This window comes from Girardinichthys multiradiatus, chromosome 23 (genome assembly GCF_021462225.1).
Source record: "Girardinichthys multiradiatus isolate DD_20200921_A chromosome 23, DD_fGirMul_XY1, whole genome shotgun sequence".
NCBI lineage: Eukaryota > Metazoa > Chordata > Actinopteri > Cyprinodontiformes > Goodeidae > Girardinichthys > Girardinichthys multiradiatus.
The window spans coordinates 44948187-44976164 of NC_061815.1; the positions used below are offsets into that span (position 1 = coordinate 44948187).

A 27978-nucleotide genomic window follows, 5' to 3' on the forward strand; every position below is an offset into this window, starting at 1 on the left:
AACTTGTGCTCTGTGGTGTCTGTTCTAGACGTACCAGCTCTGTGCAAATGGAATTATTTACATACCAATCATTTGTCTGCATGATTATTACTTCACCTTTAGGTTAGGCTGCTCCTTTTGACTGATGTTGGGTCCCAAATGTGTTAACTGTTAAAGTAAGAAAACTCCTAAGAGGGTGAAGACAATTACTGGATCAAAGCAGGATTTAAGAAAGCCCAGGTTGCTTCAATAGTGGCCTTCACCTTGTCTGCATCGTTGACTCTGGTGCCTCATCTTCCCATTGACAACACTGCATAGATTCTGTGTTGGGTATAGGTCCAGCCAGTGTACTGGCCTATCAGTCACAGTAATACCAGTGTCATTTAAGCAGGTATTGGTACTTTAGGCTGTGTGGTCCCGGGGCCAACTGCTGTTGGAATATGAGATCAGCATCTCCATACAGCTTGTCAGCAGAGGGAAGCACAAGGTCCACAGGAACTTCCTACTTCCCTACTCCACATAACTGAGGGAGCTTGATGAAATGCAAAAATGTATTTCAACAAAAAAAAAAAAAAAAAACATTTGGTCAACTTAGCAACAGTTTTCCCTTTTCCCTTTGGCCCAAGTCTGATTCTGATATTTCTATGGTTCAAGAGTTGTATCAAGAGTTGATACTATGTGGCTCTTTAAGCGCCGACTGAAACCACAGGGGAGGTTATCCCAGAATCTTCTGCATGTTTGTCAAGTCAGTAGTCCGTTCTCATGTTTAAGTTGGCCATAACATAATTTGTTAAAAAAAATATATACTTTTATTATTTTTAGAAAAACTGATTGCAGATTTAATTAAATATGACAAATTAACAGAAATAAAATATGGACCTTTGTGTACATACAACACACAAACCCAACGCATATAGTTTTTATAACATACATTTTGTTTTATTGTTCCATCTGTGTATATAGAAACAAATCCCTTAATATGGAGCAAACTGTTTTTCAAGTCCAAAAACCACTAAGGCAGTAATTAAACCTAATGACAATACAATCTGCACAGTCATTTCCACACAGAAGACTATTTTAGAACGAAGATAAACTGTTTAGGGAAAGCACACAATTTTCCCTTTATGATCATACATTATTTTAAAGTAAAGCCATAAATATTGGCCAACTAAAATGATTAGAAGCTACAAACAACAAATATAACAGATATGTTTATGTCTGTTCCTTCTTACCTTCACAAACAGATAAACAGAGAAAAATTTGAGGACTTTGAGGAACCACAACCAAACTCGTAAAGCCATCAAGCTCAATAGGTGATGCTTTTGGAGAACAAAATATAGGCTTTATTTTTTGCCAATCAAAATTGAATTAGAATCACATTGAATTTTTTTTCTTTAAGCAGTGAAGTTGCCATTATCAGGACGTTTTTCCAGCCATGAACCAAAGCCCTGCTGACACAGATATGCCCGCAGCACATGTTTGGCCTCTTGGTACGGCTTAGCCATCATCTTCAATGACAAGAGAAATAAAGTGAATAGAAAGGGTAATGTAATTTCCTCAAACTAATAAATGACAAACTGATAAAAATGTCAAACACATAATAAGAAATTAATTTTAGTATTCCCTCTAAGTTGAACGTTTTTATCGGGCACTTGAGCAAACACCCCCTTTAGGATTTGTAGCATGAAGTAAAATGTATGATTTGTAACTTTGGAAAATTTCCTGTGTAGTTTAAACCCCAGTTTTTACTTTGTTGATCTCTGACACAAAACAGGTTGATAGAAAACTCTACTTTTGCTAACGGGAAGGGCTGTGGGAGACACACTGATGTGTACATAGGTTACCTTTAATTCTCTGTAGCAGCTTGTAGTGACTAGGTCCTGTCTCTGGGCCTCTTTGGCCACCAACCTGAAGCGGTGCAGCATTGCTGCTTTGCACAAGCGGCTTGCCAAAGCAGGACCACTCTTAAATGGGGACCTAAAACAAGGAAATCAGTATTATATTAGTAGGCTCCAATGGAGACCAACGCAGAGGCGCCAGTATAGCAGACACAGTGAAGAACATTTCAAACTCATTCAACAATTAAATTAGATAATCTTCCAATTACATTTCTCTTTCTACCTTGTTTTAATCTATTAGTCTCATAAATACCCATCATGGCAGGAGGATGTTTCTGTTATTGTTTTACCTCTTAAGTAGAAACCATCTTATTTCACATTTAAATGTTTTTAAATCAAAATAATTGTATTATTAGAAAAGATAACATCCCCTCCCACCTTACCATGGTGGAGGGGATTGAGTGTCCCAATGATCCTAGGAACTATGTTGTCAGGGACTTTATGCTCCTGGTGGGGTCACCCAAGGCAAACAGGTCCTAGATGAGGGATCAGACACAGCACAGCCCACAGATCCCTTATGACGATTACCATAAATGGAAACAGTCTTCCCTCGCCCGGACGTGGGTCACCAGGGCCTCACCTTGGAGCCAGGCCTGAAGGTGGGGCATGCTGGCGAGCACCTGGTGGCCGGGCTTTTACCAATGGAGCCCAGCTGGGCACAGCCAGAAGAGGAAACGTGAGTCCCCCTTCCGATAGGGGCTCACCACCCAATGGGAGGGGCCAAAGGGGTCGGGTGCAACGTGGTATGGGTGGCGGCCGAAGATTGAGACTTCAGCGGTCTGATCCTCGGCTGCAGAAGCTGGCTCTTGGGACGTGGAATGTCACCTCTCTGGTGGGGAAGGAACCTTAATTGGTGTCCAAGGTAGAGAGGTTCTAGCTAGAAATAGTCGGGCTCACCTCGACGCGCGGCTCTGGAACCAGTCTCCTTGAGAGGGGTAGGACACTCTTCCACTCTGGAGTTGCCCTTGGCAAGAGGCGCCGAGCTGGGGTAGGCATACTTGTATACATCTTGGCGCCTGTCCGTTGGGGTTCACCCCGGTGAACAAGAGGGTAGCCTCCCTCCGCCTACGAGTGGGGGGACAGGTTCTGAAAGTTGTTTGTGCTTATGCACCAAACAGCAATGCAGACTATCCACTCTTTTTGGAGTCCTTGGAGGAGGGTCTTGGAGAGTGCCCCTCCGTGGGACTCCCTTGTTCTGCTGGGGGACTTCAACGCGCACGTTGGCAATGACAGTGAGACGTGGAGGGGTATGGTTGGGAGGAATGGCCCTCCCGTTCTGAACCCGAGTGGTGTTTTGTTATTGGACTTCTGTGCTCATCATGGATTGTCCATAACTAACACCATGTTCAGGCATAAGGGTGTCCATATGTGCTCTAGGCATAAGGACACCCTAGGCCACAGTTCGATGATCGACTTTGTTGTCGCGTCATCTGATCCGCGGCTGCATGTCTTGGACACTCGAGTTAAGAAGGGAGCAGAGCTTTCCACTGACCACTACCTGGTAGTGACCTGGCTCTGATGGTGAGGAAGGATGCCGGTCAGACCTGGCAGACCCAAATGAATCTTGCGGGTATGCTGGGAACACCTGGCGGAGTCTCCCGTGAGGCGGAACTTCAACTCCCACCTCCGGGATAGCTTCAAACACGTTCCAGGGGAGGTGGGGGACATAGAGTCCGAGTGGGCCATGTTCCGCACTTCCATTGCCGAGGCGGCTTACCGGAGCGGTGGTCGCAAGGTTGTTGGTGCCTGTCGTGGCGGCCATCCTCGAACCCACTAGTGGACACCGGCGGTGAGGGATGCTGTCAGGCTGAAGAAGGAGTCCTATATGGTCTTTAAGGCCTGTGGGACTCCGGAAGCAGCTGATGGGAAATGGCAGTCTAGGCGGCATGTGGCTTGGGTGATTGCTGAGGCAAAAACTGGAGAGGAGGGTCCACCGGAAAGTCAAACCTCGGATTCAGGAAGAGCAGTGTGGTTTTTGTCCTGGCCGTGGAACACAGGACCAGCTCTACACCCTCAGCAGGGTCCTGGAGGTTGCTTGGGAGTTTGCCCAACCAGTCTACATGTGCTTTTTGGAATTGGAGAAGGCGTTCAACCGTGTCCCTCGGGGAATCCTGTGGGGTGTACACTGGGAGTATGGGGTACCAGGCCCTTTGATATAGGCTGTTAGGTCCCGATGTCAGAGCACGGTCCGCAGTGCCAGCAATAAGTCGGACTCGTTTCCGGTGAGGGTTGGACTCCGCCAAGGTTGCCTTTTGTCACGATTATGTTCATAACTTTTATAGACAGAATTTGTAGGCGCAGCCAAGGTGTTGAGGAGATCCGTTTTGGTGGCCTTAGGATTGCGTCTCTGCTTTTTGCGGATGATGTGATCCTATTGGGTTCATCAGCTCGTGATCTACAGCTCTCACTCGAGCAATTTGCAGCCGAGTGTGAAGCGGCTGGGATGAGAATCTCGATTTACCGGTCGATCTATGTCCCTACCCTCATCTATGATCATGAGCTTTGGGTCATGACCAAAAGAACGATGGATGGATGGATGGATGGATGGATAACCTGTGTAAAATGTTGTTTTCATTTATTATGGGAAAAGCTATCTAAACAAACCTGACCCTCTGAAGATGCATAATCCCTACACCTAATAACTGGTTTTACTGCCCTTGGCAGTAACAACACCTCTTCTACATTCCTCTGGAAGACTTTTATCTGACTGTTCTTTCCAGAACTGCTTTAAATTAGCCACTTAGGTTTTTTTTTTTAACCACAATGAAATTTAGTCCAAACTTCAATTAGGCCATGCCAAAATCTTCATTGTACTTTGTTTTATCCATTCATAGTTGAACTTGTTGGTTTGCCTTAGATCATTGTCCTGCTATGTAAGCGTAGTGAGCTTAAGCTTAAGGCAACAAAGTGATGGCCTCACACTCTCCATCAACAAAGGTAAATCAATCATCATCAACTGAAGCGGCAAAGCAGATACAAACCACCACACCACCCTACCATGTTTGACTATGGCTATGATGTTATATTTCTTAAATGCTGTGTTAGTTGTATACCAGAGGTAACAGGCCATACACCATCCAGAATGTTGTCTTACTAGTCCACAGAATATTCTCTCCATAGTCTGGCATATCATCAAAATGTATTCATGAAAATCTGGGATAGGCCTGTGTGTTCTTTTTGGTCAGCTGTGGGTTTTGCCTTATAGCCCTCCAATGGAAACCATTTTTGTCCAGTCTCTCTCATTGTTGCATATTGTATTTACTCAGGTTACATTTCTCTAGCATTTAAAGTTGTTTAATGATCTAAAACATTTGCGTGTCACCAGAAAAGCAAAAAGAGTAGAAAGCTGTAATGGGGTAGGTACTTTTTAAGGCACATTCTATAAACTATGATAGGCACGCTTACTCTTCGATGGTCTTGCCCTCTAGACCATCCACAATTTCCACAGAGCTGTCTCCTTCACTCCAGTTGATACCATAAGTCAGGTGACTGCTACCTGTGTTAGAGGTGACTACAGAAGGCACTAGGCTGATATGGGGTCGCATCATGCAGTAGAACATGGGCAGCTGGGAGGTGATTCCCTCCACACGCTGGTTCACAGACATCTCCATCCCTCTGATTTCAGTGCCCCCAGAGTCACCTGTAAGGTTTCAAATAGAGAATTATGAACTCAATAACCTGGCAGTGTAGTTGTGAAATTGAAATATTAATTATTTACCTCATCCTTTTTTAATGATCATTTCAAAAGGCGTTTTTTACAGGCCTGATTTTGAAAAGGTTAAGATTCATAAAAAAGAACAAAATTACAAACGACTACAGATGCATCTAATTTTACTCTTTTACTGCAGCGTTTTCGACCATTATTCAAGGAGGGGCGCTCCCACCAACAGAACCATCCGCCCCCCTCAAAACGTCACCACATGTAGTAACTTATTAAAAGTCTGTACGTGCTCACGTTACCAATTTACCACAGTGAGGGAAGAACTATATTGTCTCCACCGTATGGCGGAAGAAGACGCCCATTTAGGTCTTGATGTAAAGCTGCATGAAACAGACCCACACATGAAAAGGAGGAAGGACACAAGGAAACGTCAGTGTTCTTGTAGTTTTACAGGAGACGCAGGGCAGACCCCCTTTTTTCCTAAAGTCAGGTGAATTTTTTCAAACAATGCTGGAGAGCATAGAGCAGAGAGCCCTGTATGGAAGCTCATACAGGCCAAAACTAATTCACCTCCAACCCCCAAAACCAAAGTCCTAGGACAAACACTGTACTGGTAGCATTACAAACCTAAAATTTGGGAATGTAAAGCATTTAGCAAACTATAATGCTAGCATCACTTCTCACTGCAGTTAAGATGTATTTTTATATGCATTAATCGTACAATTAGAGAAGTGACGATGAGCTTTTCTGAAGTCACAGCTATAACCCCAAACATCACAGAACCTAGCTTCCAGGCCTGCTGCTATTAATTTCAATGGGCCAGGGAATAGAAATGTCTTAAACAATTGTTTTTAATGTCTTTTTTTGCATTACATATGAATATGTCATGAAATTTTATCTGGCATTAGACCTCAAATTAATTAATCTGTTGCTTGAGTAGTTATTTATACATAACTGTGAACACAGTGCAGATCCACTCTTTTATTCTTAGCTTATTAGGATACATTCTTTAAGCCAATAATTATTTAAAAAATTACTTTTTGAAATACCACTTAGGTAAACTTCAAGATTATTCTGCAACATTATCTCTACTGAGTCCAAGATGCTTTGCAACAAACAATATACAATGTACTAGCAAACAAGAGAAGCTGCAAATATCAAATATATGTGTGTATATAGCTATATATTTGATATATCTATATGTATCAAATATATACACACATACATATATTATTCCATTGTTGTTTTTTTTGCATTTGTCATACCATCCCAACCCATCTAACCTGGAGTTGTACCCTTGTATTATTTTTTAAAACAGCACAGCTAAATGTGGAGTTTCCCTTTGTTGCATATTGGACAAATGTGATTGTTTAGCCAAGTTAATTATAAGAGGTGGAGATAATTAAGCACCCCTTCAACCTGGAAACTATGATATTTTCACACCTTTTTATCATGGTTATAAGACTGGGGAATTTGTTGATGCTCAATAGCACCCACCTTGAAAATATGCTGCAGGGAAAGAGAGTGTGAGATAAGGGCCTATTTTTAAATGAACCTTTCCCCTTGACATTTTCATATCCAGCGCTGGTGAAACACAGTTTACTCTCACACACTCACACACACATATTTACTGTGCTGCATTTCCCCTTGCAGCAGATTTGAATGCAGTACCCCTTAATTATGTTAACAACTTATGTACAATAACCCAAAACATATTTAGGAAATGTCAGGCATCTCCTCTCACAATAAAACAATGTGCAAGAGATATCATTTTGGAAGAAAACATTGGTTTTTCTTTACATTTTAACAAAATGTAATCAATGGAAAAACCTTTATGGGCACAAAATCAATCAATCGCTTCTTATGATTGCCAAAAATCGAAAGAAGTATTTTACAATACAATCCAAATATTTGTAGTAGGAACCCTCCTTGCCATCACCCTAATCTTTTATTCCCCCCACAGATTCTTCATCAGATAACTCTACTGGATTTAAGTCAGGACATTATACTGCCATGTTCCCACATTTAAATAAAATTAAGAGATTACTTTAAATAACATCTGGCTGGGGTCTGCTTAGTTCTAAGAACAACTAAATGATATAAAGTAGCAGCATTTGCTTCCGACACACAAAGTAAGAGAAATTTGTTTACAGTAATCCTCCAGACCACGGATGGCCAACTGCTGTTCTCCAGAGCCAAGGTCCTAGTTGTTTTAGATGTTCCCTGGTTAGACAAACCTGATTCCAATTAATGTTTCATTGCGTAGCCACAGCAGAACTTGACAAGATAGTGAGGCCATGATTGTGGCATTGAGTTGTGTTGGAGCAGGGGCAAACAATCAAAACATTTGCCCTTCAGCTATTTTGAGCAAATTAAACTGGCAGAAAGCATGACCATTAAAACAAACCAACTCCTTCTAATTATGTTCATCAGTATAAATGCAGAGTTCTAGTTTTTATGGTATTTTCAGGCAGACATGATGTCACGTCAACCTTCTTGATAATTCACTTGAGGAAATCCTCTTAAAATAGAATACACCAAGGTGAATTTGCTCCAGTCAAAGATGCAGGGTTTGACTTGCCTACAAGGATGCTTTGAACATAGACAGGCTCAATGAAGTGACTCAGTAAGGCTCCTTGGTATCCTAGCACCTGCCACTGAGTAATCTTGTCAGTGGTGGACATGCTGACCGTCTCGCAAGCAGAGTTATCAAAGGTTGAGGAGAAAATTGAAAGCACCTTTAAAAGAAAAAAAATGTTTGTTGAGGGTTAATATTGAATCAAAACTACAATGACCTAGAATAGGCTACAGAGCTCACCAAACTTTTATTGCCATAAGTGACTGAAAATAATAGTGCACTACCTTGCCCTCCACCAACAGGTGTAGGCTGATCTCACTGTTGACTTGCAATGTTGTGATGGAAAAAGGGTTCAGGCGCCTGGGAATAAAGCAAAGAGCAAAGTCAAAACTTTCAGTTTAGATGTTATTGATCACACTTATTATCAGACCAGGATTGTTATTGATCACACTTATTATCAGACCAGGATTGTTATTGACTGACAAATCTTCACCCTGCAGGTTTAAACAAAACAAATCTTAAGAAACGGGTACGGCTGCTTGATTGTGAAAGAAATAATCATGATTGCTTTGGTCAACACTAAAATGAGAGTTCTTTAAAACACGTGTTCACAGTGTTTGGAAAAAACAATGCAGAGCAGGGAATAGCCTTGAAACACAAACGTTTCCCCAATATTATTTTGCTGAAACTAAAATAAGAACGTAACTATTCAAATGTTGGATACCATATTTAAAAAGAATAAGAAATTCAGTGGCCTTCAAAAAAAACATGAAAAAAATTATCAAAACTAGAAATAAAAGAATGCTAAAATGTAAAACAGCAGATTAAATTAGAAAAAATATATCTAAATATAAATATTAAATAACATTTATTGTTCCAAACAAATAAAAAGGTTTTTCAGCCAAATACATTTTCTTAAATTTTAGCTCAACTAAAGACAAATTCTATACAATTATTTAAATTTATGAAATAAATACTATATAAATTTATTATTTTGTGTATTGGTTAGTGGAAGACCACTCCCTGTTTAAATTTGAGGTGGCTGCAGCCATTTGCTGTCCAGCTCATTGAGGCAAACACCAGCAAACCACAGCGTGCATCTTGGATCTGTTTCTTTAAATCCCAAAGGTTCTGGCAACAGTGAACAGAGTAGCTTTTTTGTTTGCAAAACACAGATGCTGCTGGGTGGGGTGGTTTGGTTGTTTCATGCCTGAGCCATTTCAGTTGCACCCCTAGCATTTATGGGCCGACCAGGCAGGATAATGTTGCTGATGTCGCTCTCCCCTTTGTGTCATCTTTACTTGATCGGACTTCAAAACACAACCGCCCTAAGCCTGGTGGTTCAGCAGCTTTAAAATGTCATTGTTGTTCAAAAATAAACAATGCAACACTGGGTGGAAAGGTAAGGCAGCCAAAAATTTCACAAGTTATTTTGAATGCTAATAAAAAAGCAATAGTAAACACACCCACTAAATACTTACAGCTTGGTAGGGATCTGAGCTGCACCCTTAGGCAGTTGGTTTACATACAGGTGCAGGGTAATCCCACTCTTCAGGCTGAGGAGGTTGCTGTTGGCGCTAGGCGTGAAGACTGACTTTTCAGTCAGATTGGCATTTTTGCTGAAATACATCAGCAGGTGCCGATACAGATACCTGGTAATACAGAACGGGAATGGTAAATGGACTGAACTTATATAGCGCTTTTCCAGTCATACAGAAAGCTCAAAGCGCTTTACACTAGAGCCACATTCACCCAATCGCGCTCACTAACGTTCACACAGTCATACACCGATACACAGATCGGTAGGCAACTTGAGGTTAAGTGCCTTGCCCAGGGGCACATCGACATATGGCAGGAGGAGGCTGGAATCGAACCCACAACCTTCTGATGTACTGAGCCACAGTAGCCCCATGGGGATGGCATGTGATATGCACTTTGCTATTGATGCAACTAAGTGTCTTAGTTGCACGGCAAACAATTTAAAATGTCAACTATTAGAGACAGAACACCAAAACAATCTTCTAGGATATTAAAGTCTCCAGCTCAGATTCCTAAAGTGCAGAGGAGGAGAAATGAGGAAAAGTCACAGGAAATAGTTTAGATAGATAGAAATATATAGTAGATTAGAGACCTGACAAGCCAACGTGAAGTCAACGCCACACGCAAAGTGTGCTGACTTGTGCCCAGTCTCCCTGTAATATCCACATCTTTGCTGCTGACCTCAGAGATAATCTGAGCATCTTTATGCAGCCAGTGATGAAACATAAGCTATCACGGAGCACGGTCTGGTCCCGGCATCTCAGCCCCAAACAATCAACCAATAAACCCATTTCAGATGCAACATTTTTTACGAGGTGGGCTATATGTGGAACAGTGCAGTTCTCCAACTGGCCTGGTATCATTATACAGCTTTGCATGTGACATCACGTTTTGCTGGCAGGGGGGGAGGCAATTGACAAAGCAATTCACAAGCGAACAAACAAGTTTAAGACCTGAGTATATGTCCTTTTAGACAGATTATAGAAAACTGGACTGTTTTAGGACTTTTTAAGACCCTGCAGAAAACCCTGTCATTGATGCCAGAGTTAGGCGTTCTGTGCTGTGGAATGCCTTCTGGAACATGTATGACTATGCAACAAGACTTTTTAAAAACCTTACTTTCTATCCATAAAAAAAGAACATTGCATGTAGAGCACTGTGTCACATATCTAAATTAGTTTGGCAAAGCCGGTGGAATCAAAACTTGAGTAGCTTTAGAAATAAAAAAGACAAATGACATTCAGTGTTTAAAATACATATAAGTTGGTAGTGAAAAGTTTATTAACGTAGAACCTTTTCACAGATAAATGTCATAAAAGTGCTACACAAAATCTATCCAACAATATACAATACAATCTTATTCATATCTAACAAAAATAATTCAATAAAAAAATCTTTGAGCAACTGAAACAGAGTAGTCAGTTACCTACAGCAAACTGTAAAGTAGTCAAAACTGTTATAGAGAGACCAAATTAACATAAATACCTCATTAAAGACCTCCGTGCTGTGACAACGGCATGGGAATCGTGGACAACCCGTCCATTTGATGACACACCCTCTTTGGAGTTGAAGTTCCCCGTCCCAAGAGCGACCACCTCACATCCAGTGGCTAGAAGAACAGGATTAAGTTAAATGTTTCAAGACTGCATCCTTAAAACAAGTCTTATTTTCATATATATTATTTTGTGGTTCTTAGAGTGACACTACAGTTTACATACTTAACAGCTTTTAAAAGGGGACATTTGCAAAATCCAATTTTTTTTAGCCCTCAGATACATTTTGTTGTGTACTCTGAGTCTGAAGTTTAATTTAGTCTTTCCAGGTGTTGCAGAGATATCTTTATATTCTGTTTGGGTCGTATTTTTCAGTCTGTTCAGTTTTCTCTCTCATTTGTTATATTTTCCAGCGGTCACAGTATTTGCTACAGAACAGCTAAATATGATCATGAAACTTTGACTGATTCATTTTGCGTGTTATTCGCGTCCCGTTGTTTTTTTCCCTCGCTGCGATTTTGTGGTCCAAGCTCAAGTATGCCTACGGTGAAATAGGATTAGTTCGGTTCGGTTGTTGGGTGTATTAACCCACACAAATCATTACACCGTCCCCCAGAATCAGAACCTCCTCTAAGTGCCTGGTTAAATTTTATTTTTCACAGAAATGTTCCCACATCAGTGGGATAATCCTATTACCCCCCATTTCAAGGTTAAGTGCCTTCAGCAACCTTCACCAGTATCTAGAAGGATTTGCTGAAGACTTCATCTGATAAAGGGGTCAGTTCATTCTGTCTATGGAAACGACGGACACAGCAAAGCAGTAAGCTGCAAATAACGCTAAAATGACAACTAACTTTATTCTAAACATGAATTTATTGTCTTGATATGACGTCCTGGTCATTGTTTTGACAGCAGTAGCATTGTGCCTTCTGCTAATATTAGTGCTGTGTGCTGCTTTTAGCTCGTTGAAGTCCTGCTGTACTGCGTGTTTTGATTATTACTATTACATAAATAGTTTTGTATTGTTTTTGCCGTTTTTGTCTTGTTTCTGTGGCACCAGATAATTGTTCTCAGACTACAAAAATGGCCAAACAGGCTAAAGTGCAGCGCTCTTTGACCTGTAGGGGGGCAGGGTGAGAAGTAGCTCAGTAGCATTTAAAGAGACCCCTGTGGGCCAGTTCGCTTCCCAAATACCCTGGGAACCTGTGAGTGCATCACATTAATAAGTACTTAGAATTACAGGATATTTTGAATGAAAATATGGTGGTGGTTGTCAATGGGTCTGTCAGGAGAAGAATAATCAAAAACATCAATACAAAAATAGTTCTCCAGACACAAAACTAACCTACTGCCATGGCCAACATTTGTCACACCTAAATCCCACAGAAAACCAGTGGAGCTTGCTGAAAGGAAGAGAAGATCCAGGACTGTGGATGACTTAGACACATTGTACAAAGATCCATTTGAATGCTCCAGACCAGAGGCTGCGCAAGACTTCTTCGATGTCCATCATTTTGACTGACATAACCTATTTTTACCTATCATTTTATTTTTTTAAAGTGATCAAACTTAAACAATCAATAACATTTTTTTATTCATTTTTAATATCTAAACAAGCTGAACAGAGAATCCACATAATCCAGATAAATACATCTGTACAAGTTTTTACTGTGGTCCCAGAACTACATATAAACAATAAAATTAAACGATTGCACTTAAAATATGAACAGATCACCGACTTCGTCCTGGTCCACATAGATCTTAACTGCACAGCCCCTTGTGCGTAAATCAAATGTCTCGTGTAAGATTGCCACAGAGGCTATATTTGTGTGGCGCTCTGTCGCCACACAAGAGACTGGAACTACAAGCACCACTTCATCCAATGTTTTGAAATCAGGGAACATTTCTCTGAACGAGTGTTTTCCTGATCTGGCAAGCACTCTGCTTCAGCGCTCCCGCAGGACCGAACAGCTGATTAATATGCTAACTCTCCACCAAGTGGTCTGGGGTGTGAATTGCAACCTGTCAAAATGACTGATGGCCAGATTTTTCCGTCACCGTTAAAAAAACAAAAAAAAAAACAGTACAGTTTCAGTTAACTTGACCTCTGTTCTAGAAACCTTTTCTAGAAAGTACTGTCCGAATAACAACGAGGGGGTTGTGCACATACACTGCTCACAAACATTTGGGATATTCGACTTTCAGGTGAAATTTCAGGATGAACCTAAAATGTACAATAACCGTTACAGGTGACCCTAATGTGACCTTCTCTAAACCTTTGAATGGACATGACCAACTTTTCAATGTTTCAGTACTTTTTGCACAAATTACTGTTCTCCAACAAGGAGCTTGACCAATACATTTCCTGGTTCAATCAGAATTAGTATTTAAACAGTGTTCCTCATCATGCTGCTCACATGTTGACATCATGAGACCAAGACAACAGAGAATGGGGTACCTCAAATGGAGTGGCCTGCACTGTCTCCAGACCTGAATCCCATAGAAAACCAATAGGATCAGCTGAGTTGCCATCTAGAGGCTTGAAACTCTGTACCACAGAATCTCAGTGACCTGACAGAGTGGGATGCCTCAGCAGACAATAAGTGGACTTGTGAACATCATGACATGTTGTCGTCAAGTTGTAGATGATGCTCATGGGCACATGACATGTTAATGAGACATTGACATTGTTTTTTGTTTTTAGCTTTTGTTTCAATAAATTCTTTGAGATGTGGGAATCTCCATTTTATGCTTCTACTTATGTGCCCTACTTTCATGATATAATATCTGGGGTTCGTACACCTTTTCCACGTTAAAGTTCAAGCACTTTTCAAGCATTTTCAAAGTAAATTTTCAAACTTTTCCAGCACCAAACTTCGAAGCAGTCTGTATCACTGAGCTTTACAACCACAGTACACACAGCATTCCCTGTGTGACGAGAGCCCATCAATCTAAGATACTGTGCAACTGATTAAAATTCTCCAAGTTAAAGTATTAATATGAAATGGACATAAAGGCAGAAGAAGCCCAAACGACACACGATAAAATACTGTCAAGCCACAGCTACTTTTGCGTAATTAAGCATTATCTAACTACTTTAACCACCATTTTCAATAAAAATTTTTTGCTGTAGCAAACCACGAAGCACGAATATCCAATCTAAAACTAACTTTACCTGGGTCAAAAGTCTGCAGTTATGCACTTTAAAGTCCATGTACTAATTCTTGCCATGGCTAAGACAAAAACTTCCTCATAAAATTGTAACTTCTTCAGGCAAACTCTGGAGCTTCAGCAGTCCAGACAGCAGCGTCTCTCCTCGCTGCTTCTCCTGCCACCCCTCAACGAGCATTTTTGACGCGTGTCTAGCGTGTCTGACTTCAAAGTGCACAAGTGTTCATATCGCATTCGGTCTGAATGCACCATTACCACTCAATAGCGCTGACTCAACCATTGTGAAAAGCTGCAGCTTCTTCTTGCATATTTCGCATGAAGCCATTTGAGGATATGGTCCTCATTTCAACCATGTTTTGTATCTAACATTTTAGAGCCATCAGTCAGTAAAATCACAACTGCCTCGCAGGCCATTTTCTCCCACTCACCAGAGACATGCGCAACTAGCAAGACACAGTTATGCGCTCAAAGTAGGTCTGCGTCATAGCTATGGCAGAGGACGCTGCCGTTCCAACAGCCAGTCTTTTCATTCTACTCTGAGCGACAGCAAGGCTTTCTGAGACTTAATTAAAAGGCAAAATGATTGCGCTCTATTTTTTGCCTTTAACACACAAATATCAAATTGATGTTTTTAATCAAACTGTTACAGTGCTCTTTATTACAAAACTCTGCAGTTAGAATATTAAATGTACTGTGTGTGGTTGCGTGGGAATGGTGGTGGCTGTCGGCCCTGGGTGCCTGCAGCCAGCAGGGGACCTCTTGCCGGGTGAGTTTTTCCCATCTTGGTGTGGGGTCAGGGGGTCTGTTGTGAGTACAGTGCTCGGTGGTGTCGGTTCTGTTATGTTTGAAGGGAGAGGCTGGGGTGGCGTTGTGTGGGGTCCTTGCCTTGCTGTCACAGTGTGCTGTGTGGTGGAGGGCAGGATGCGGCAGGGGTGGTTGAAGCTGGGCTGGGTGTGGAGTTTGCGCTGTGTGGATGTGTCTTCAACGGCTTTTCAAGGGTGGAGCTCATCCTTGGCAGTGTCCCCGTGGGGAAGGGACTCGTGGCATTTGGGCGTGGGGGCATGTGTTCGATATACGTGTCCTGGTTGGGGGTGTTAACAGATACACTGATGTTCTATATTGAGCCGCAGTTACCACCAAATACATCCTGGATTCATTAGTACCGTGCACTTTCCAGTAAAACTGCTGTTATATATGCGTTTCTGCAAGTTTAGAAGCAGTCTTCTAGGGGGTTATCTTGAATTCTCTTCAACCTTCTTTCTCTCCAATATTCCTTTCTTCTTCTCTCCCTTTTTTCCCCGACCTCTCTGTCTTGCTTCTTTATTTTCATCTCCATTGCAATTGAAATAACCCCAAAGCAGTTTCAATAAAGTTTGTTAAGGGTTGTCCAGCCCAGTAAGGCGGTGGTATTAGGACAATATTGAAATGGATGAGCCAAGCTCACGCATTACTGAACAGCAAAACTCTGTGTACACATAGAATGAATTCACACAATTTCTTAAAATACAAGAATGCGGTCCCGGCCTTCTTTTCCAGGCCATTGGGGAAATCCGCTTCGATTAGGGCTACGTCTGGAGGCCTCAGAAGAAAAGTCAAGTCACGCTTGTTATATTACACCCTTTATATGAATGAATGCCGGATACTCAAACAGCAAATCATTACTGTTGCATATGATTGCGTGCTCGTATGACGCTCTTGGATCCAGTTTGAAGAGTTATGTCTGCTTGCCAGCAAAGAGACATGCGTGCTGTGCCTCTCCTGTCCGGTTCCCACGGGGATCCGCATGGAAAGAGACCCGTTTGTTGGAACGCTGGGTTTTTATTCAAGCGGTGATGTCACAGGAAGTCCGCTGTTAGCCCCTTCTTGTTCCTGGCTGTGCTCGAAGTAGGTCAATATGATTTATTTTGAAAGTTCCAGAAAAGTTCTTACTGGCCTTTAATGTTGTAACCCATGGCAGGGTCCCAACATATACATATCAAGAGGAGGATTATAGCATTGCCATAATGCTCCAGTTGTAAATCTGTTGGGCTTCTTCTTTGCACTTGGACAACAGTTCTAAGTGCTAGTTTGCCAAACAGGACAGATTTTCAAGGACTTTATACAAAAATCAAGCACTTTCCAAGCCTTGAAAACACCTTGTTAAAATTCAAGAATTTCCAAGGCTTTCAAGCACTCGTACAAACCCTGTATATCACTATAGCGTGAACGCTTTACTTTTTCCACAAATTTCACCCAAAATCCCTAATTTTGCGTGAGTAGTGTATTATGATTATTTTTAAATCAGGAGAATTTTTCTAAAATATTTAGACTGAGAAGATACTACTAAAATAAAAGATGAATTTATGTAGAAGCTTTTCACAACTCTTTACCAGTGGTGCTCCCCTGAGTAACACATAACTCAGCATGGCTCACATTATTAGCCTTTAGGGTCCTGGGTATAACAAGAAAATGCTCGTACCATTTGTTTCAGAAACCTCTTTAAGGACAACGGCCTTTTTGTTCCTTGCTTGTCAGAGCCTACTTACAAGTTTTGATAATGAATGCTGCTGTTGTGTCTCCACATGTGGAAAACTCCTGGTGTCTATTTATCAGTTTAGAGAGCTGATCCTTCACAGCATGTGGAATCTGGAGGTTGACTGAACTCTTCCTTTCTGAACAAAACAACAATGGAAAAAAATAAAAAATAAAAATCAACATGGACTCCACAGATCTCACAATAAAAACCGCAACTGTGCAAAAGGAAAGTTAAAGTAGAGTTTCACAAAGGCTTTTCTTTTTTTTTTTAAAAACATGAAGTTTGCTTGTTGCTTTGGAGCAAATGGAATCGGAACAGTAACAATTGATGTTTGGCAGAGATGAAGACTTAAAGCTTTATTGAAGACACCACTCAGTCAGATAACCCAAAGGGATAGACTAAAGGTACCTTATCTAAAAATGTGAGCACATCAGTTTAATCTGCATTTTATGTTTAAAGCAACAAAGTATTATTCTTGCATTCTCATTTTCTATTTTAATATCTTAGTTTTGATTCAAGGCATTTTCTAAAATAAAAACATACATCTGCTTCTAACAATAGCAAACCATGAAATGTTAAATTTTTTTTTTATCAGAAACACTGTTTTAAAAAATGATGGTCTGTGGTGAAGCCATATTACTGAGGTAAGTAGCTAGAAATAAACTGTATCACTACCACTGGCAATGCAATAGTCCTGTTTTATCATGGACTGTTTATGATTTGGCAATGAACCAATGCACTAACAGGGTCTTCCAGCCACCTGGAAGAAATTCGACTTATGCAGGATATACAGAAGAATGGGTTCACATGTGTAAATGTGCAATGAAGCAAAAGTAAAAACATATTTAATCAGAACGTCAGCAGAGAGAAGCAACGTTTGCAAAAGCACATTAACTCAGTAGTAAGCTTTTTACTTTGGGACATAGTGGCACCAGTGCCACTAGGTAGTATACTGAGGGAGAAGTGTGAAATCGGTCCGTATCCTAATACAGTCAAACAGAAACCTGAATTACCGTAAAAGGCTCTGCAAGGATAGCTGTCAGAGATGGATGGCTCTTCTTTCACTGGCAAGGGTGGAGGAACGTCTGAAGACAAACAGTCGAAACAACAAGCGTAAGTGATAACGTCACCCTATGTGTACCAGTTAAAAATCATATACAAGTTTTACCATTTAAACTGCCAGAAATAAACATTTAACTTGTATCTTTTAAAAGTAATTGCTTAAACTGTGCCTTTCTTCTTTTTATTTTACTGTATTTAAGGCTCTATCAAATACCTTAAATTGTTTCGCTAAATTCTACAGTTTTTTTTTCCATTTTGATAAATTAACAATTAACTTGCAGCTAACCTCCATGGCTGTGGAGAAGGGCTTTTAGCTGGCCCAGCTGAACCACACAACAAAGACACGTTCGGCTCATTGAGTGACCACGATGCGGCGGGATAGCTCTCACCTATTATTATTGATTTGTTAATAAAATTGACAAGTCAATAATCAAAGAGTTAAACATTTAACAAATGTTATTCAACTTTCACTAAAATACAGTGCTGCCGTTTAGCAAAACACTGAATGCATTTGCAATGTATTTAACAATCATGTTTGATGAAGGACAAAAAACAAATAATCTGAAGTATTTCACATTTAGGTAAATAGAAATTATTTTTGTAAAACAATATTGCTTTAGATTTTTTGTCAGTGCTTTACTAAAAACGAACAAAGTTCTTTTGATTTTTGCTGACGAAATATCAGATTTGGCACATAGCAGCAGCATTTTGAATAAACTCACGCCTTTCTACCACTACATTACTTAAATATTCAGTAGTTAGCAGGCATGACTGGCTAATGCTAGCTTGCTTCTTCCCTGTGTTTCTAATGTGACTGAGTGGTCGTCACATTTCCTTCCACGTCCACTTAATCATTAGCTCACAAAACTTACAGGGGAGGGGGAAAATAAATCAGTAAAAAAAAAAAAAAAAAAAAGAAAAACGCTACTTTTTTTTGGAGGAAGTTGGTGTTTCAGCAAACCTTTTGCCATGACTGGCCTCTTTTTCTGACTGTGTGGAGAGGAGAGCCGAACCAACCCCAAATTAACCAAGTTATGACAGGTACAGAAAGCTGCAGTGGCCAAAATACATCAGAAATCCTGCACAAATTCTGTCAATTGTTAAATTCTGCAATTTGGTCAGTTTTTTCCACATCGCGGACATCAGATGCAACTGTTGCAGACTATACATAAAATAGCCCTTAAAACTTAGAATTTCCAACATCCAAATATTGCTAATTGAGGTTTAGATACCTGTAGAAAATCAAGGACAAAAGCTGCTTTCAGGAAATCCCAAATGCACACTTCCATTTAGTTCTTTATTAACCCTTTATAAAGAAGTTTAAAAGTTATTACATTTTTGATCTACAAACAATATTATGGTATAATTTATCCCATTTAATAACAATAACTTTGGTTTTTAAAAACAGTTGTACATTTTTAAAAAATACAAAACCTGATGATCGCGGGAGATCAGATTTAAGGCAGCCCAAGTGAGGCAAAAACTCCTCCAAAGCAAGCTTTGCTGCATTTAGACGAGCCTCCTTCTTAGTCACTCCCATGCCAGTCCTGTGTTGAACACCATCAATCACCACAGCAAAGGCAAAATAAAATCCTGTTATGTTGCCTACATAAAAACAAAAAGAGAGAAGAAAAACATTCAACCGGACCGCAGGCATTTCATCTATTCTGGCTGCAGAGTTCTACGAAGAATATCCTAATGTAGGTAAGCCAATTGAATTAGGCTGCTCGTTGACATACATATTTTATGTTGTTCATATTATCCAAAATGATCAAATGTTACATCATAGCCCACCATAACTTACTTTACATTTTTTTTATAATCTTATAATTTTAATAATTCATTTTTATTCTCTTTAACTATTTGTGTTTGTTAATTATTTAATTACCTTAATGCCAATGTACTTTTCCTATTATGTCTCTTTCTCTTTTATTCCATGTACAGGTCCTTCTCAAAATATTAGCATATTGTTATAAAGTTCATTATTTTCCATAATGTCAAGATGAAAATTGAACATTCATATATTTTAGATTAATTGCATACTAACTGAAATATTTCAGGTCTTTTATTGTCTTAATACGGATGATTTTGGCATACAGCTCATGAAAACCCAAAATTCCTATCTCACAAAATTAGCATATCATTAAAAGGGTCTCTAAACGAGCTATGAACCTAATCATCTGAATCAACGAGTTAACTCTAAACACCTGCAAAAGACTCCTGAGGCCTTTAAAACTCCCAGCCTGGTTCATCACTCAAAACCCCAATCATGGGTAAGACTGACGACCTGACTGCTGTCCAGAAGGCCACTATTGACACCCTCAAGCAAGAGGGTAAGACCCAGAAAGACATTTCTGAACGAATAGGCTGTTCCCAGAGTGCTGTATCAAGGCACCTCAGTGGGAATTCTGTGGGAAGGAAAAAGTGTGGCAGAAAACGCTGCACAACGAGAAGAGGTGACCGGACCCTGAGGAAGATTGTGGAGAAGGGCCGATTCCGGACCTTGGGGGACCTGCGGAAGCAGTGGACTGAGTCTGGAGTAGAAACATCCAGAGCCACCGTGCACAGGCGTGTGCAGGAAATGGGCTACAGGTGCCGCATTCCCAAGACCTGGGCTACAGAGAAGCAGCACTGGACTGTTGCTCAGTGGTCCAAAGTACTTTTTTCGGATGAAAGCAAATTCTGCATGTTATTCGGAAATCAAGGTGCCAGAGTCTGGAGGAAGACTGGGGAGAAGGAAATGCCAAAATGCCAGAAGTCCAGTGTCAAGTACCCACAGTCAGTGATGGTCTGGGGTGCCGTGTCAGCTGCTGGTGTTGGTCCACTGTGTTTTATCAAGGGCAGGGTCAATGCAGCTAGCTATCAGGAGATTTTGGAGCACTTCATGCTTCCATCTGCTGAAAAGCTTTATGGAGATGAAGATTTCATTTTTCAGCACGACCTGGCACCTGCTCACAGTGCCAAAACCACTGGTAAATGGTTTACTGACCATGGTATCACTGTGCTCAATTGGCCTGCCAACTCTCCTGACCTGAACCCCATAGAGAATCTGTGGGATATTGTGAAGAGAACGTTGAGAGACTCAAGACCCAACACTCTGGATGAGCTAAAGGCCGCTATCGAAGCATTCTGGGCCTCCATAAGACCTCAACAGTGCCACAGGCTGATTGCCTCCATGCCACGCCGCATTGAAGCAGTCATTTCTGCCAAAGGATTCCAGACCAAGTATTGAGTGCATAACTGTACATGATTATTTGAAGGTTGACGTTTTTTGTATTAAAAACACTTTTCTTTTATTGGTCGGATGAAATATGCTAATTTTGTGAGATAGGAATTTTGGGTTTTCATGAGCTGTATGCCAAAATCATCCGTATTAAGACAATAAAAGACCTGAAATATTTCAGTTAGTGTGCAATGAATCTAAAATATATAAATGTTAAATTTTCATCATTACATTATGGAAAATAATGAACTTTATCACAATATGCTAATATTTTGAGAAGGACCTGTACAGCACTTTGAATTGTCTTGCGACAGAAATGTGATATATAAATAAACTTGCCTTCCCTTGCCTTGCATTCTTAAGCCTTGGGGGCCCATGGACAGGCCATCAAGGGCCAGTAAATGATGAGGTGCATTATTTTGACATCAGAAAGTCACAATTCATTATTAAAATACTGAGTGTTACCATTGCAGAGAAACCAGGAAACCAGGCTTTTGCATGTGCTCCAAATTGTAAACCACACATTACAACATTAACCCTAACATCCCACTCAACCATCCACATCTGTCGCAAGATCAGTCAGATTATGTCTGGTACAACCTTTATGGTACTTTGTTACCTGCGGTGACTGTTTCCTTGATTTCTAGATGGAGCAGTAAAACATGGGCAAGCTGATGAAGCAAAGACAGAGCATTTGTTTCGCCATTCTTGTATTTTTCAACCAGCACTTTGGGAGAGACTTTAGACTTCCCAAAAGGACCTGAGTTGAATAAATAAAGCAGAGAAATAAAACATAACACACAAACAGGTTAGACTGCCAAGCTGTCATAAAACAGCCTAGCAACAAAGCAAAGAACCTTAATGTGGAAGAACAATCCTGAAGTTATTCTCTGGTTTCACAAGAAACAGAATATCACTAGTAAAAAGACAACAACCATAATGTGCTGAGGGAAAGATCTCATTCCAAACTTACCAGGTCTGAACGACTTAGTTCCTTGCATGACTGAATCACCTTCCCAAGGACCATTGATGGTAGACTTATGTTTACTTGACTCTCTCGGTCCTGATGTCGGTGGCAGATTCAGCATTTGTGCAAAACTGGCTCCTCTAAAACCTCGAAATGATCCACTCGCAGAAAACATCCTACAAGTCGAAAAAGTTCTGAGAGGCACAATCATGTTTGCTCTGGCATTACAAAACCGAAAGCCACTGATATTTTGGGGTGATTTACACAGTTTACACACATCTAAGGAATATAAACCCATTTCCACATGGAAAACAGAGTACAAGCCTTCAAATGACCAACAATCTTATTGTAATATGAAAAGTAAAAAAAAAAAAAAAAAACTTTTACACAATGAAAACATTCACATGGCTTGGGTGCATAGAAGGAACACAAACTCATTTCCACATGCAAAACGCATTTTATTTAAACAATCAAAACCTAATACGTGACATCAACATAAAAACTCACATCTTAAGGTTTGCAGATAAATGTTTAGTACTGGGCTATACAATACTATTGTTGATAATTAAAATGACGATAGAGTGCAGATTACACCATCCATACTACCAATTCAGCTTTAACGTCTTGGTCCCGAAGGTCTATATCAAGTCTTTTATGCACAGCTTGTGTGCATAAAAGACACTGACATTTCATCCAACTGCTCAAATATGTCATTGGCGAGCAGAGTTTGAATGTATGGCAAGTAAAACAATGCAGACCCTACAACATAACAGTCGTTTGCAATTACAATACTGCACATGCTGAAACACACAAAATACTACAATTATAAGTCACTAAAAACCAAAAAAGGTTAGCATTCACTCTGACACTTTGATCACTAAAAATAAGACACTGAAGAGAAAACCTTAATGTTTTGCTGTGAGGTAATGTAACAGCAGTCAGCTGAAATCCGAGTACAAGATTCTGACAGACTTGATGTTAATACACTTTAATGCATCAATTCAGGTACCATGGAATAATTAAACGTTTTACAGCCCCAGTCTCCCATTTCCTTTGTCTTTTTTCTATGTTTTTTCTATTAAACGTTAGTTAGGGGGCTGGAGGAGAATCATATACCGCTCAACCATCTGTAAATTGCCCGTCATCTCCAGTAAAATAGATTTGTTCTTTACATGGAATGCCACAAGTTAGCAACATAAGGTAGAGAATAACACATAAAGTAGAAAGCAAATTTAATTTTACGGGGCAGGATTGCCGAGGCCAGTGCGGACTCATGTACCACATTGAGGCGGTAGAAGCATGCAAACGTGCACGGTGTTGCCCATGACGCCGCCGCGCAGATATCGCCCAGCGGCACGCCCCTCAGTGCCGCCCAGGACGTAGCCACACTCCTGGTGGAATGGCACACAACACCAGAAAGGGCAGCTGCCCCCACAGACTCATATGCCAGCGCAATAGCATCTACAACCCAATGCGACAGCCGGTGCTTAGAAAGGGCTCGCCCCCTGTTCTGTCCCCCGTGGCACACAAACAGCTGGTCCGACTGGTGAATAGCGCCTGTAGCCACTATGTACAGCTGCAATGCCCGGACCGGGCACAGCGTGTTAGCCAGCCTCTGTTCCTCGGACAGAAACGGGGGAGGGCAGTATGCCCCCAGTTCAATGACTATATTCACGTAGCCTGGGGGCAGAACCTTAGGGAGAAAGGCTATGTTCGGCCACAGCGTTACTCCGGACCCGCCTGCCTTCCAACGCAGGCAGGTAGGGGTGATGGCGAGTGCGTGGAGCTCACTGACCCGCTTGGCTGTTGTTACCGCCAACAAAAAAGCAGTCTTAACAGACACCAGTTTCAATGGGGCAGCCCCCATAGGCTCAAAAGGTGGCCCACTCAGGGCCTTCAACACCAGTGGGAGGTCCCATGCTGCCGCCGGTCTCCGTAACGGGGGGCGCAGCCTCCTTGCACCCAGGAGAAACTGTGACACCCAATAGTGTGTCCCCACTCGTCTGCCATCCACGACGTCGTGGCTGGCTGAAATGGCAGCCAGGTGCACCTTCAGGGTTGATGCTGCCCGTCCGGCATCCAATAGACCCTGCAGGTACCTCAAAATATTATGCAGGGAACACGAAATTGGGTCAACTGCTCTGCGTCTGCACCACTCCGCAAAACGCTGCCAGCAACGGGCATAAGTCCTCAATGTGGAAGGAGCTCTGGCATTCTGCAGTGTCCGCTGAATGGAGGGCTCCAGATCCGTCAGGGGCCACACCGTGAGGAGAAGATGGCCCGGAGACGGATGCCAAACCTTCCCCTCCAACTGAGGCAACAGGTCTGCCCTGACTGGGAGCCTCCATGGCTCCCCGTCCAGCAGACTGAGGAGCAGTGGGAACCAGACCCTCATGGGCTACTCGGGGGCCACCAATAGAACCTTCAGGCTCGACGACCTCACTCGGTGAAGAGTGGGCAGAAGCAACGGAAGCGGGGGAAAGGCATACACGTTCGCTAGGACGTCCATCCCCAGTGGGGAGCTGGCCTCCGTAGTCATCACCTCCCGTCTTGCAGGGATCATACCGAGGGGGACCCCATCCTGCAGATATGCCCTGTCCCGCCAGCGACAGAGGAGCACTGTGCAGCCGGGTGTAACCCGCACCTTGACCTGCCGGTGCAACCTGGGGTCCATGTGGAGGCTGTTGAACCACCTCTGCAAGGGCCGTAGATAAAGCAACCCCAGAGGCGTCAGAGCCGAGGCCGCCACCAGCATCCCCAACAGTCTCAGCCACAGTTTGACTGAGGTTGCCGCTCCCACCCGAAAAGACTGGAGCAGGGACTGAATCCTGTCCACCCTGTCCGGGGTCGGCTGAGCCAGCATAGCCACTGAATCCAAGGCCATGCCGATAAAGACCATCTGCTGGGCCGGGATGAGAGAACTCTTCTGATAGTTCACTGCTATCCCCAGTGCTCTGACGTGGGCCAGGACCTTTGACGTCGCCCGATCCACCCCGCCGGAGGTGGGGGCACAGATGAGCCAATCGTCCAAATACGGCAAGATCTTTAATCCTGACAGGCACAGAGGGCTCAGGACCGCCTTCATGCACCTCGTGAAAATCCGAGGGGCTAAAGAAAGGCCGAACGGCAGGACTGAAAACTCGTAAGCCACGACGTGGAAGGCGACTTGCAGATACTTCCTGTGTCCTGGGTGGATCGGGACATGGAAGTACGCGTCCTTCAGGTCCACGGATGTAAACCACTCGCCTGGACTAATTACCCGAAGGACGTCGCAGGTGCGGAGCATCCTAAATGGCAGCACCTTCAAAAAGTGGTTCAGCCCCCTGAGGTCCAACACCGGCCGAAGGGAACCGTCCTTCTTTGGGATCAGGAAATAGGTTGAGTAAAACCCGTCGGCCAGCGAATGTGGCGGGACCACCACTATGGCCTCCTTGTCCAGCAGAGTCTTTATTTCCTGCAGCAAGATTGCAGTTCGAGCAGGATCTGTGACGGGAGTCACCCTGACCCCCGATGGGGGCCTGTTCCACCCCGGGCTGCTGCCAAGCTTCTGCCACAGCGTGGCTCCGCTGCGCAAACTGTGCGGGAGTGGCGGTTCGAAACTGACGCCGCGGTTCCCGCATGTCACGTCTCCTGGGTTGCGGAGCAGGGGGTTCCATGGCCCCGCTGCGACCACCCCAAGCTTCAGGGGCCTGGCTGGACTGCTGACGGCACTCCAGTGCCTTCTCGGCCTCCGGTCCAAACAGCTGGCCCGGTATCACCGGCAGCCTCCGCAAGCTCTGCCTACAGTCATCCGAGATCGGGGCCTGTGCCAACCAGACCTGGCGTCGGGTGACCACCAGAGTGGACAAAAGGCGACCGAGTTCCCTGGACATGAGTCCAAAGGCCTGGAGAGCTGCATCATTTGTGTCGCCCAGTGCTGCTCCTGCCATGCCCAGCTACAGCATCTGGGACTGTGCCAACAGGAGGACAGAGGGAATTGCCAATACGTGCCATATGAGCCGCAATGTCGCAGGCACGGCACAAGAAGTCGTCCGTCACCCAACACTGGGCGCTTGAACAGCGAGCCCTCTCCCTGAGCGCCTCATCTGGGGAAAGAACCAGTGATGCGATGCAGTGATCCACAGGGGACATGCAGTCCATACCATGATCCCCAGGATTGCGCATGCACGCCAGGATCCGTGCGTCTCGACCATGGTGGGAGAAGCTTCTAGGATCCCTCCAGCAGCGCTGAAGCTCTTCCAAGATGGCTGACGACAGTGGCTCCTCGAACGGAGGGGCCGCCGGAGCCTGGCGAAAAAATGGGTTTCCCGTTGGCCGGGGCACGAGTGCATCGTCCAGGTCAACATTGGCCAAGGCTGCCAAAATAATTGCCCGTAGCGGGCATGGCTCCTCCCCTGGCCCAGAGCTAACTGAACTCCTAAGGGAATTACCTGAGCCATCATTTCCTCCAATACTCGAGGGATCCCCCTCCCGATCCCGAGAGTCTGGAAGGGGTCCCGCTGGTCCTCCAGGGACTGGAACTCTGAATTGGAGGCCCTCACAGAGACTCCATCATCTTCCAGGTCCTCCCCCGACTCCCAAGCTGCTGCTGCTTGGAAGGCAGGCGTGGGCCTTGAGTAGAGCCTTGAGCTGCTCCACCTCGGCCCTCAGAGTCCACTTCCAGCCGAGATGGGCTCTCCAGCCGAGGCCTCTTCCTCTGTGGGATGCGGCATTCAGAACGCAGTCAGAACATCCAGCTTCCACTCACCTGAAAACTGCAGCTGTCCGCTCCTCCCCACCCGGTCTCAACAGGGGAAAAGAAGCGCCAGCATCAAGCTTCCGGCTACTAGAGTTCTGCTAACACAGAAACAGAGAAACGTCAACCACAGCCTTAGAGGGCTACAAAGAGCACTCCGACGAAAAAGTCACAGGCAGGATGACGCCACATCACACAAACCGTGTGCTTACCTCTCTTAGACCTGCAATACCCAATAAGCGCCGAAACACGGACTTATAGGAGCGACCAACCTGCGAAACACGCGACGGTTGACGGCGAGAAGATCCCAGAGGCCGTACGTAGCCTTCCACGTGCTAATTATAGACGCACGCCCAGGTGGGCTACGTGTCACGTGCGTGACTTGGTTTACATTTAATGTCGACCTGCGCGGAGCGCGAGGAGACATATCCACTTTGTTTACTGTAACTGGTAGTCAGGAAGGAATGAAACAGAACTACGGATTTCCGAGTTCAGATTTCCCAGAATTGATACTGCAGCCTATTCTAAACACTGTATGTGAATTGCGAAATTCCAAATTTAAAACCAGCCTCATGTTTTTCAATGTACCTGTCTGGGTTTCGAAAAACAACCGGTGGTGTAATGGCGTCCGAATCTTCTGGAACAGGAACAACTGTCAAACTTACGCGCGATGCTTCTGCGTGTCAGTTGAGGCGCAGAGATCATTTGCAAACGAAGATGGATGATACTGTTTGAAAAATGAATGACAGTTGTAGTCACAGTTTAGTACTGGAAACCATCAGCGAAGACGGAGCTAAAGAGATTAGCAGCTTAATTCAAGACATTTAGTCTTGAACATAATTTAACAAGCGTAGACGCAAAAAAAAAAAAAAGCAATTTTCCATGGGCACAGATCCTCCCAAGGATGTTTTCAGCAGTCTCAATGTGATAGAGGATGCTGAAACAAATAAGACACACCTGAAAGTAAACTGTGTAAATGTGACAGTACTGCAGCCAAGCTGCTACATGAAGTTAGAAAAAGTAACTGTTAAAAAGCCGTTCTGCGAGAGCAGAAGCTAACTTGGTGCTAAGGTGCTAGTTCTTTCCCCTCAGGGATCTGCAACCTGCGGCTCCGGAGCCACATTTGGCTCTTTCGACCTTTCACTGTGGCACAGTGT

The 27978-nt window shown here is 43.1% G+C and overlaps 1 protein-coding gene across 11 annotated transcripts; it reads right to left on the reverse strand.

The window, feature by feature from the left end:
• Window positions 1-893: 893 nt before the first annotated feature.
• On the reverse strand, window positions 894-27978 carry adad1 (adenosine deaminase domain containing 1 (testis-specific)). Of its 11 annotated transcripts, none has more exons than XM_047352842.1 (14): window positions 27779-27978; window positions 27410-27548; window positions 22093-22262; window positions 21739-21879; window positions 19331-19501; window positions 17848-17919; window positions 16845-16970; window positions 11141-11264; window positions 9598-9768; window positions 8401-8476; window positions 8120-8276; window positions 5283-5517; window positions 1824-1956; window positions 894-1487 (listed from the first exon to the last, which is right to left on the reverse strand). In XM_047352842.1, exons 3-14 carry the CDS (start codon window positions 22259-22261, stop codon window positions 1374-1376), a joined length of 1689 nt encoding a protein of 562 aa, XP_047208798.1. In that variant the 5' UTR covers window position 22262; window positions 27410-27548; window positions 27779-27978; the 3' UTR covers window positions 894-1373. The 11 variants fall into 11 exon arrangements, with proteins under 11 accessions (XP_047208798.1, XP_047208801.1, XP_047208803.1 ...); XM_047352845.1 differs by lacking the exons at window positions 27410-27548; window positions 27779-27978 and adding exons at window positions 26517-26922; window positions 27034-27256 and having other exon boundaries at window positions 22093-22280; XM_047352847.1 differs by lacking the exons at window positions 27410-27548; window positions 27779-27978 and adding exons at window positions 26834-26919; window positions 27034-27255.

Excerpts from the sequence above, each read along its gene's own strand:
- adad1 (XM_047352842.1), bottom strand. The coding sequence starts at position 22,261 with ATGTTTTCTGCGAGTGGATCATTTCGAGGTTTTAGAGGAGCCAGTTTT. Across the intron at positions 1,957-5,282 it reads GAGGGCAAGACCATCGAAGA|GTCCCCATTTAAGAGTGGTC; the intron begins GTAAGCGTGCCT and ends TCCTTGTTTTAG. Across the intron at positions 1,488-1,823 it reads GCTGCTACAGAGAATTAAAG|ATGATGGCTAAGCCGTACCA; the intron begins GTAACCTATGTA and ends TTGTCATTGAAG.